General features: G+C 40.6%; 1 protein-coding gene across 1 annotated transcript in view; it reads right to left on the reverse strand.

Annotated features, from left to right (window-relative positions):
- USH2A (usherin) overlaps positions 1-11,983 on the reverse strand; it is a gene marked incomplete at its 3' end in the record, with an annotated part of 612,524 nt that overhangs the window by 320,537 nt on the left and 280,004 nt on the right. Inside the window, 2 exon segments of the mRNA XM_011366141.1 lie at positions 1,015-1,176; positions 3,132-3,245. Of these exon segments, the coding sequence (XP_011364443.1) occupies positions 1,015-1,176; positions 3,132-3,245 (276 nt within the window).

Below are 11,983 nucleotides of genomic sequence, written 5' to 3' on the forward strand. Positions count from 1 at the left end.
CAGGAGGGACAAAGTCTGGCTGATTCCCTGTTACAACCTTAGTACCTAGCACTAATGCGAAGGAGTGGATGCATAAATAATTAATCCTGCCTTGGACTCTAACTTGTTGTGACCTTTTATGAAGAATTTAATATCTCTAGCCCTTAGTTTTTTCATCAATCAATATTTGATTAATGATGTCTCACCTGATAGTCAAATACAGTGCATAAAATACCACAAAATGTATAACCGCTATAAGTACTATATAAATATAAACACAATTCAAATACCAGACAACATACATAATGTAAGCCTCTCGTGTCGCAAGGTTTTCAACAACTCATTTTCCTTAAGTGTCATTACACTTTATAACATGACCTGTGCATATACACTGTTTCTTCTCAAACAGTCCAAAATTCAGTCGACATGAGCCAGACTTCTGACTCTTAAGATGATTCACGCAGATTTTAAAGTAGTTAACACACGTGACAGTGGAACTCATCTCAAGTGGCATCAGTGACTCAACCGGGCACTGTGAGCATGGCCAGGGAACGCACAAGGCCTTGGCCTTGATCTTGTGATGAGGTGAGGGATGGGAGTCCCATGGTTAAGCTCCTTGTGTTGATGTATTCCCAAAGCCCCCCTGCACAGGAGCAAAAGCACCTGGGTAGTAGTGGGACTGACATTCAGACTGTGCAGTCAGACAGCCTTGGGGGAGGGCAGGGGAGGCCCTTCCCATGTTTCAGCTTTGGCTCCACTCTAAGTGTAATGTGACCACAAAAATCATGACATTTTTGAGGTTTAACAGGAGATAAAAATCAGTAACCCAAATTTTTAAAACCACATTCTCAGATAGCTATAGATTATGGTTATCGAAAATGCATACATATAAATATATATGTATATAAATGCGTCTAAATACATATATACTTATATATACTCATGTGTATATATTCTAGTTTATAATTAAGTATTATCTATTTATATGTTCTACTACAGACTGTAACTACTTCCTGATACACACAGAAGTCTCACCTGTGACGGTGTAGTTCTCTTCATCACCGGAATAGATTAGCACCCCATCCATATACAAGAAGTACTGGGTTATGATGCCATTTGCTTTTTTGGGTGGATTCCAGGAAAGTAACAAAGAATTAGAAAGAGATTTGGCTACTGGTGGCTGAACCTCTTGTGGGGCTGTGGAAAAAAAGATTTATAGAGTCTAATTTTAGTTTCCTTTTCTAATTCAAACTTTTCAGACCTAAACCAATAAATCATGGACTAAACCTGAAATCCCATGCATAGAAATGTTCCTGATTCGTGGGCAGCTTGTCAGTAATTGCTTTAGGAACAGAACTAAATAACTGTCCTGAATTTATGAGCATTTGCATCAATGATGGATGGGGAGTATTTACACTAGTTCACTTGACTGATGCTTGTGTTACTTCATCAAAAGTATTATTATAATCTCTATTGGGGGCTGTGCTGATAAAAGCAAATTAAACAGATGAGTCTCTACCCTCAAGGAGCTTTTGATCTAAGATAGGCAATGCTCGTGAGAGAGGTTTGTAACAGATATAAAAAAATATATATACATAACCATAGAAATAGCCATGAAGTACAGAATCAATTTAATTATATATGAAGACTACATTGTGTGCAAGTTTTTTGTTTTTTGTTTTTTTTTAAAGGGGTCTGTTTGTTTTCTGTAATGGTCAATGAATTTCAGTCATAGGAACTAAAAGCTTTTTAAAACTGACCCTAAGCGTACATAGTTTGGTAAATTGGAACTACACTCAAGGGAAAACCTAGAAATTGGGAATTCTTTACATAATGGAAAGGAAATGGTGACCTGGCCGAGGAGGAATCTGAGGGATAGCTGTGAGGCAGGTTTGAAGGGCCCTGGGCTAATCTGGACAGGGAATCAGCAGATACAGAGAAAATAATGAGAGACATAAGACGTCTCGTCCCATACTCAAGCTGGTCGACGTATTTGTGAAGGGGCCATGATCATGTGCCATAGCAGAAGCAATGACATGGTGAGAAAAACTTCTATTCTCAGTAGACTAGACAGAAAGGACATTGAGAAAATGCTGAAGCTGGGTCACCGTTGGCACAGCCCGGGTGACGGGGGTCTGGTGAGGTCTCATACAAAGCACAAAGAATAACGGGTGACAAGAAGGATTTTACAAACTCCTTTATTCTGCCATCGTGTCATCGGATGGGCCATTGTCTTTCTCTCACGTATCTTCTGTGCATGTAAGACTTACTGAAGGACTGAAGAGAGGGAGAGGGAGGAGGAGCGAGAAGGAGGGGCGGATGAATACTGAGAGAAAGAGACTGACTACTTTTCCCTAAAGATCAAGCTTTTAAATCTCCTAAATAACTTCACCACTAGACAGTAAAAGAAACACGCATCCCTCTCACCCGGGAGCGAGAAATAGGAACTAACAATGCTTCAAATGTTTTGAGAGCTGTTATTTTCTGAAGTGATGCGTTCTGATGCTTGAGCAAAGCTTTCACTTTCAAGTGCTAAAATATTTTCTCTTCCTCGCTGCCTTCCTAACATATGCTTTCTGAAACATTAATTTATGCCAACAGTGTGTAAGTTCCAAGTACAACAAAAGTGAGACTTAAGTCGGGAGGAACCGAGCGGTGATTAATAATGCCTCAATTGGCATTTGGAGGTTCCATAGTACTGAAATAATTGTTGCCTGTGCGGTGTTTAGCAGTTAAAAGAGGCCATGGAAATCAACCGTTTGATTCTCAATTTCATACTGAGCCATACAATCAATTCTTTTTAGTCAGACTGTCTCTAGATTTACTTCTGAGCCATAGTAAAATGAGGAAGCTTTCATTAATCTTTCAGATGCTTCATATTAATGACAAGGCTCTTGCATGAACAATGTAACAGCAATTAAAAAGCCCATTAATCTGCATTACAGCTATTAAAGATGCATGTCATTAAAGGGTATGGAGTTTGATTCATTTGCGCACCCCCCCAAAAAATGGAGCAATTATGGCCTGGCAATGCACTTTGTCATCAAATTAGGTTGGGGTTCTCCAGCAAATGGCCTTGCAGCATTTAGCTCTTCTCCTGTTTTATTATTCATGACTGAGACGTGGAAGTCAAGACCTCTGAATTACTTTACCTTCCTGTGGAGTGGAGGTGTTCAAGGCATGCGAGCTCTCCGTGCAGCCAGCCAGAGTGCAAGCAGTGAGGGTGACCACATAGTGCCCGAAGGGTAGCAGGCCTGTCAACACGCCTACGATAAAAGGGGGGAGAGGGGTTTGCGTGTTTACTGTGAGCTGCTATACAGAGCATTATGGGTGTGTGTGCGAGAGAGAGGTGGAGACACAGAGAAAGACAGGAAACAAAAACGTGCCTCTTTAATTCCTTTTCCTGCCTGGGTGCTGACTGCAGAATGGAGTAACTCGCGAGGAAAAAGCAAAACAAAACAAAACAAAACAAAACTGTGAGATCAACTTATTGTTAGGACAGCTCTCAACAGCACTTCCCCAAGTGCGTTCCTCGACACGCTAGTGCCCTTGGATGTCTCCCTGTGATGGGGTGTCGCAGACAGTTCAGGAAGCAGAGTAAGGTGCACCCAATAGTTAAGACACACTCTGTCCCATTCCAGGACCCTGGACCTCTAGCAGAAGCCAAATCTCTTTAATTTGTTTTTCACTTAGTATTTTTCAATCTGATTTATCTAGAGTCCTTTTTTATGTGTCATCCGTTAACACACTTCAAGAAATGCTATTCCCAAGCGTGGCTTCATTATTTTAATGGTAGGATACACATATACAAACTATTTGTTCACGTTGCAGCTAACAAATATGCAAATCGACATACTTGAACAATTAGCAAATTAGACAATTATGCTTTTGTACTTCTACTTGCAAAATTATTAGTTTATTTAATTAAGACATCTGTCCTCAACAGAAGTGTTGCACACGGAAGTGCTGAATTAATCTGGCTTAGTGGTGAATGTGTAAGATTTGTTCAGCAAGCGAAAGTACCTGTAGAAAACACATTCTGTGTATTGGTTTTCAGAATCAAGGCGGAAGCTCTTTAGTTACTCCTGTGAATTAAAGTATCAAAAATACAACTCGTTGATCTGCTCACCAGTGTTTTCCACTGCAGTTTTTCACAGCTATCTTTATCCTCACCACATAGACTGTCATCATTCTTATGTAAAGATGGCTCCACTCATACTATTCCCTACCGAGCAAACCTTCAACAGCCTACAGAGTGTGTTACTGTTTTAACGTGCCAATATTGGTGACAGCATCTATCGCTCATACACAGATTTTAACATCACATTTCCCTATTCTCCCTCCTCAGCAAGAAATTTTAAAGATCATAAAAGCAAAGGGACAGGATGAAGTGAAGACCACAGCAGTTGTTTCCTTTGGCACTGCCCACTTGTCCTCTGTCCCTGGTGCTGTCCGCAAGTCTTCATTCCAACAGCTCCCCAAGCTGCCCTCTGGGCTACGAACACTCTCTGCTACACTTGGCACCACTGCCTTAGCTCATGGCCAAAGAAGACAGCGAGCCAATGAACTAATACACACGCACGTGTGACCATCTCATGCCAAGTTCAGCTGTCTCTAATCTCAAAATCCCCTCATGTCATAACCTTCTGCTTTCTCTGATTCCTGCCACTGTGATTGTCATTTCCTCTTGAACATCCCAGACCATGACCCAAATTCTGAGCTCCATTTCTTTTAAGAAGTTATTTCTCCTTTCATTCAACATTTTAACAGCAAGCTTACATCATCGCATGTGCATTCTCATCATGCAGTGGTGCACTGAGCAAGAGCACAGATGCTCAGGCCAGACTGCCTGGGACCAAATGCCAATTTTTGCCACTGAGGTACTGTATGGGGTTGGGCGAGTTGTCCAGACCTCTGTACCTCAGTTTCCTCATCTGTAAACAGTGATAATAGTACCTATCTTGAAGGAGAGGCCTCAGAGACCTCATCTGTGAGATGGGGGTAAAATAGTCTTGACCTCAAAGCGTTACCATCAAGATTGAATGAGTTTACTGTCTGTCCTGTGCTACTAAATACTAGTTTTATCTTTAAAGGTCACTAGGGATCCCTTAAATGTCCGATCAAGTGACTCTTCATCAATCTTTATTTCTCCTCTGCTCCTCAGACTCTGCCTCCCTCCACTTTCGACCATGCTACTGAGTTTTCCCAAGTTGTTCTCCTAAATTACTGAGAGTTGGTTCCTTGACCTGACTGACTCATCCTCCTTCCACAGTCCTTTAAATCACCCTTATTTTACAAGGTTGGATCTTCAGGCCTCTCCCCTTAGACACATGCCTTTGTTAACTCAATAAGCCTCATCTCTCAGTATATCTGGACTTTACCTCTCTCCCTCAAGCTCTGGTTCTATGTTTCACCCTGCAGTTCATGGAGTAACTCCAGACCCCACCTGGAAGTCTCACCTGCATTTCACTCAGCAGGTCACAGTCCAGACCCGGCATCCCGAATTATTTTGTAAGCATCATCTTTCCATTTCTTAAGGCCTCCATCATAAGCCCAAATTTGCAGGCTCAAAAGTAAAGCAGCAATGTAAGATAGATTCTAGCCACTGCACCCTCTGAAAATCTTTGGCATTTGTCACATCTTTCCTATTACCAAATATACATCTACGGTAAGAGTTCGAACAAAGCAATTCACATGTCTTGATTAGTAAAATGCCGTACCAACCGAAAAAAAATCAGCCCACGGAGAAAGAAACAATCCTACAGAGAGCAAGAAAAACCTGTTGGCGTATGAGGTGAGTTTCCTTTGTTCGTCACTTAACCTGTGTGGCATGTATGGAAATCACTGCCTCTCACAGACGGGCATGACTTAGCCAGAGCACAGAAGTACCACGTCCGAAAAGAAAACTGGCTGTATGTAGGTTGGTGCCCTGAAAATTTTAGTATGAAGATGCATCATATTCCCAGGCAAAATTATCACTGAGAAACAGTATAAAGGCAATTCCATTATTTTGCAATTTTGAAAAACTGGCCTGACAAAATGCTTTCCCCTGAGGCATTATTTTTTTCCAGATCATAGCTGAAATACAATATTGGACTTGTGACTATTGTCATAGCTTAACAAGAATAGTAGTAAAATAGACTTTAAGAACCATGTCCAACCAGAGGCTGGTTCATGTTTAGTAAGTGGTCTCTGGCATTTTATTTAATGTTTCTCGCCTTCGCTAAGGAGTCACTTGGTGTGTACACGTGTATCATGAGATTCTTTGACTGAAAATTTTCCCCTTAAACCTTAAGGACCTTAAATAACAGGCAATACTCCTGTCATCAAATGTGCTTTCTTCTGCTTCGTGCCTTGGTAGAGAAGTTTACCAAATTGTATTTCACAGAAAAATTCTGAGATTCTTAAGAAAGATGCTAGAGGGAAACTAGATCATCTTTCAGGCCATTTATCAAAGTGCTCACATTTCCCATTTCAAGGCAGGTGAAACAATAATAAACACTGAGAAATGAAAGCTGCAAAATAGAAAACAAGAAAAGAGAAGGAAGCTGAAGTTCTGGTTCTTGCTGACTTTGAAACCCAGGTGGAATGTTTTGGGTGGTTTGTAAATCACACTTTCAAAAAAATGTGCTCTGCTTCCTGAAGCTGAGGTGGCACTTTGTTTGTTTGTCCAGGGAGGATCTTGCTCATATTGTGTGTCTCACAAAGTTCATCAAACCATCGGAATAATTGCCTCTAAACAGTATTCCCTATTTCAGTAAGAGTTGTAGTCTAATGAGTGAGCATTTTCTCTGTTGTCAGGTTACAATTCACACTTGGGGTAAGAGAAGAAGCTGGTCAACTAAATGATCTTCACCAAATCAGAAAAGTAACAAAGTCACCTCACTGCCTGGGACATGTGGTTTATCTCTTTTGTTTCTCAGTATAGAGGGTTTAGTGACTTAGATTAAAGTCGATGCTTCTAAAAGGTTCCGCTATTTCCGAAGAAAGAGAATATGAATATTCTCAGCAGCACTAAGTAAGGTAGCCCTTCCTGGATATACGCCTAGAGATCGTTGAGTGATTGACCCAACAACCTTGCTTTTAAGTGTCAGAGTCATGCTTACATTATATATACTCCAGGAAAAAAAAAAAAGTACTACTATGATAATATATCATCATCAAAAAGTATTTAGCAATTTTTCTTCTCTATACCTCTGGGAAGGGTGCCTAGGAATACAACTGATCTCTGAAAGGTCTTTCAAGCTAAGAAAATATTAGAGATAGGAGGACCATGATGATAACAGTAATACACAGATTGATACACAAAGCAAAAAGCCTGCTTATATGGCGACTGAACAGGGTATTTATAAGGTCTGACTTCCCAAGCCAAGATGATAGGAAATCTTACACTTAAAGAAAAAAAAAAAAAAAAGATAACCACCGAGAGTAGATTTTAGCATGATATTAAAACATGCTGAAACATAGTGTGACATATTTATAAAGAAATCCTAGACAGAAAAATGTGGCATAATTTTTGTGTATACAAAAACCCCGCTAAGGGAAAGTGGGGCCATTTCCCTTTGTAACCCATGGGGTGTTTAAAATAAAGAAGGACCTGTTAATGGTGAGAACTTTTAAGACTGGCTTGGATATAACTCTCTTCTTTGGGAGACATCACAGAGGTGACTTTTTTCTTTGAATCTGAGACTGTCCCCTCTATCTAGGCAGGCCAGATGACCTCTCAAATTCCCCTTCAGTCACAATCTCTGTGAAATCAGAAAATGGTCCCAACCATGTTAGGAAATCTGCCAGTCCCTTCTGATAATGGAAGGGGGTGAGCTGAAAAAGACATTCAATAAGCATAAAGCAAGCATTATTGATGTCTTAAAAGTGTTAGTACCCCATGCAACATAGCAGCGTTGGTGTCCGGATTAAAATCATTGGCACCAGCAGAACCAGAATTCTCAGTGCTAAGCGATAATGCACTTTGCATTAATGCTTAACATTGAGAGATCCTGACATGCTCCACCAAGGGACTTTGGAGGGAAGGAAGTCTGTTCCCTGTGAATTGCGGTCTGGTGGGCCTCCGTGGGTGCAGAAGGCTGGAGCCGAGAGAGCAGAGGCAGCACATGGTTTAAGGGACACAGTGCATCATGGGAGGAAGCTGAAGAGCTGTAGGCTGATTGGCTCCAAACTGGGGATTCTGAGGGTTCCTACCTACTGGGGGAAAGGAGCCTTATCCTGGAGAACCGGGAGAAAGTCCCTCACAATTACTTGGGGGAACTCTCTGAATGCAGAGGGCATGTCCTTTTAATTCTTGCCCTATTTTGCAGAGGCTATTATGGTCGTTTACCAAAAGTGGACCCTTGGTGTTTGACCAAAAAATGAAGATTTTCCATCCTTACCTCCACTCAGCCATCTCCCTCCCTGTATGAGAGCCCCGCTCCCACCCTACCCCCGCCCCCCCCCGCCAGGGAGCCAGCAAAGTAACACACATCGTCGCTTTTGACCTATAAGATTATCATTTCCAACATTCCCTTTCCTTTGCTCTCACCTCAAGTTTCAAAGGACCTGAAGAGAAATATTCATAATTGGAGGCAGCCCGTCCACCTAAGAGAAAATCATTGTGGAGCTGACACCAGCTGTGCAAGCTTTTGTGCCTCTAATAGAACTCTGCATGCTGAGAAGCAGGAAAACAACAGACGGGCCAGCTTTGACGTTGAAATTTTATGATTAACTCCTCTGACTAAATGCGGACAAGTATAAATGCTCTGCCTGGAAACCGAGCCTGAGACACAAAGCAAATGGCATGTTTTAAAAAGCCAAACACATTTGGAGAAGAAAAAGGGACTGTGTTTCTATTTACATACTTGAGCGGACTCCGCCTCTCTCCCCCACCCCACCCCCAGCTGCCAACCTAGGTGTTTGGCCAGCATCCACTGTAATCTGTTCTCCTTCATTATGCTAATCTGTGGGCGGAAAGATTTCTGTCATCTTCGAACCGCTTGTACAGCAATGGTAAACACCTTGGCCTGTCTGTAATTGGACAGGTGTCTGCATTGATGTCACCCAGCTTTTAATTCAATTAAAGAACTGGCTGCTCTGCTCTCATTACCCACTCATTTCCACTGCACTTTTAGTCTGGCGGTGAAATCTGCACACAGCAACCGCCTACCCTGCGTCCAAAGTTTATGGATGCCTCGCAAAGATCATGCACAATATTTCAAATGGGGTCCAAATATCCAGGAGTACTTTCATGCCATCGAAGGCATGTGAAATAATATGGAGAATGTGCTCGTGCTCTGACTCTCTCTCTCTCACCTTTACAATTCTGCATTATCTAAATGGTGTCTTCTACCTACTGGCCAGTAATTAGGAGCAGTCACAGAAAACAGAAAAGCTGTTGTTTCTAGCTTCCTCTCCCCAGCGCTTTCCTCCATCTCAAGAGAACTCATCAGAGTGCGATGCTCTTATTTATTTGCTGGCATTTCACATTTGGATCAAGAAAGTGAGGGTGGGCAAGAGCAAGGCATTTATTAAGAGGGCCATCTGGTGAGAGACACCACACAGGCAGAGCTGCCACTGCTACCTGGAGACACAATGGAAGAACCCGTTTTTTTAAAGGAAAACCGGCCAGGAGAAGGAAACAGAAGAGAAGGAGACGTTCCTGGCTCAGGATTCTGCTGCAGTGCTGAGAAATTCTAATTTTTAAGCGTATACCCCAGAATAAGTTTTGAGCTACAAACCATTCCAGTGGATGGATTAAAGAGAGTAAATCAATCCAACATGCCATGCTTTCTGCCCACTTAAAGGAACCTCGGAAAATAAATTAAAGTTCTAACACAGACATTTTGACACACTGACCCCATGAAACTGAATAATGACATTTGTTAAATATGGATGAAAATTGAACAGTCTGACAGAGATCTGGAAACACGGCCGCGATGCTTCTCCTCTGATTCCTGGTAGCCGAGAAGGTGGCATTCTTTGTCGTGGTTGTATTTTTTGTAATGCTTTAAATGAAAATAAGGATCTCTAATATATATAAAATTAAAGTCTTTTTTCCTTCATTTTAACCAAAAGATGGAACACTAAACAGCGGTTACCCTAAATCTAACGTAATCCTTTGAAAACTCTAAAACCATTTTTTTTAAAAATATATATATTTAATTTCCTTCAAATGGACTTTCTGACCTTCTTTAAAAGTTCTAGTAGAGAGTAAGGAATGTCATATACCTCGGATTAAAGACCAAACAGATTTTGATGATACGCCTAGGGGAAAAGAACACATTTTTTCATTTTTTCATTTTCTTTACAAAATATAGTTCTAATCCCAGTCTTAAAGAATGGGTTAAACAGTGATTTTAAGTGACCTGAAGCATCTCTAGCAACCTTACGTCTAACCTCTGAGTTTTCACCCATGCCTCCGTGGCAGAAACTATGAGCCCGTTGTTCTCATTCTGATTCTGCAGAAGGTTTGAATCCATCCACTCATGTTAACTCTTTCGTAAGGGCTGCCACTGAACTCATGAGAACTCGCCAAGAAAAGACTGGCCTCGACGAAGCAGGGAGGCAGGCAAGGAGACAGGAAGAAATCAGAAAGGAGAAATGAAAGTCTCCCTTCACTAATCAGAGACCTGGGTCATCGGCTGCAGCCTCAGACGCTATCACCACTTCATGCAGAGGGAGATACATCCCTCAGGTCCAGCAACAGAGCCTGAGCTTTAGCACCTGTGTCTCCTGACTCCAAGACTAGCGTTCCTGGCATTCCACCCAAGCTCCCAGGCCTTGAGAGGAAAAAAGATGAGTTGGAGAAATGTTACAAAAGCAACAGCACGCATTGTATTGCAAATACTTTTTAAAATTACACCTTAAAATGTATTTTAAAAAGGTTCCGCATTATTACTAAAACCTATTACTCACAAACAGAAAGTAGCATGCTTATCCCTCGAAATGAGCAACTGTGTATGCCTATAAATATTCTCTTACAAAAACAACTGATACATAAGGAATGCTGTATCAACGACGTGTGTGTTATGGAGTATAATACTGAACTATATATATAACATATATAATACATATTAAATATATTTTTATTAGTTCCAAATATAGTATAAATGTAAAAAGATCATAAAAGTTAGAACACGGAAAATTTGGAGTGGCTGTTTCTTTTCTTTATCAAAATTTGATTGGTAACCTTGAAGTAGTTATATCAAATACTATCACATTTTAGACACGCCTAGTTGATAATCACTACATAGCAACATTTATATATTACCATCGTTTTTAACCATGGTAGAACATGTCACCAAAAAAAAAAAAGTCTATATCCTTCACTGTGTATAATAAAATGAATAACTTGTAAAAAGCTCCATCTGAATACGTCCCAATGTTTAAGTAGTTCGGGCACATTATGTATTCAGGAGAGTTAGACAAAGCTATTAACTCATCAACATTGCATTACCTAATGAAATCCTTCTACATTAGCTAAGCAGGAACATTACATCGTTTCTATTTTTACTATTTATGTCATAGGCCATATTTTTGCCCTTTGAATTTTTTCAAACCAATTTCTTTCAAGATTTACATTTAAAGAAATAGTTTGTAATAAAGCACAAAAATGAAATATTAATTTATGAAGTACTATAAAAAATGGCAGACTTCCTCAAAATTCATTTTTTAACAAGATTAAAATGAATTTTTGAAATTTACTTCTGATGTTTCCCTATTGTAGCAGAAACCACTAAGTACCCTCTTATTATGCATTCTCCTCTTCTTTTGTAGTAAAAAGAAATTTAAAAAAATTAAATTTTTTTTTTTTAATCTGGGCAAATGGCCACTTTGAATAAACATTTCCCAGCATTTCCTGCACATGGAACAAAGGGCAGAAACAAACAAAGCGGGAGTAAATCAGGCCGAGCAGGTAAAAAACAGTCCTCTCACCTGGCCATCCCTCTCACCCTGCAGTTTTCAGCAGGTGGTCCATGACCCTTCCGTAAGAGAACCAACTGGAACACTGGGT

Source organism: Pteropus vampyrus, unplaced genomic scaffold, assembly GCF_000151845.1.
Source record: "Pteropus vampyrus isolate Shadow unplaced genomic scaffold, Pvam_2.0 Scaffold121, whole genome shotgun sequence".
NCBI classification, from domain to species: domain Eukaryota; kingdom Metazoa; phylum Chordata; class Mammalia; order Chiroptera; family Pteropodidae; genus Pteropus; species Pteropus vampyrus.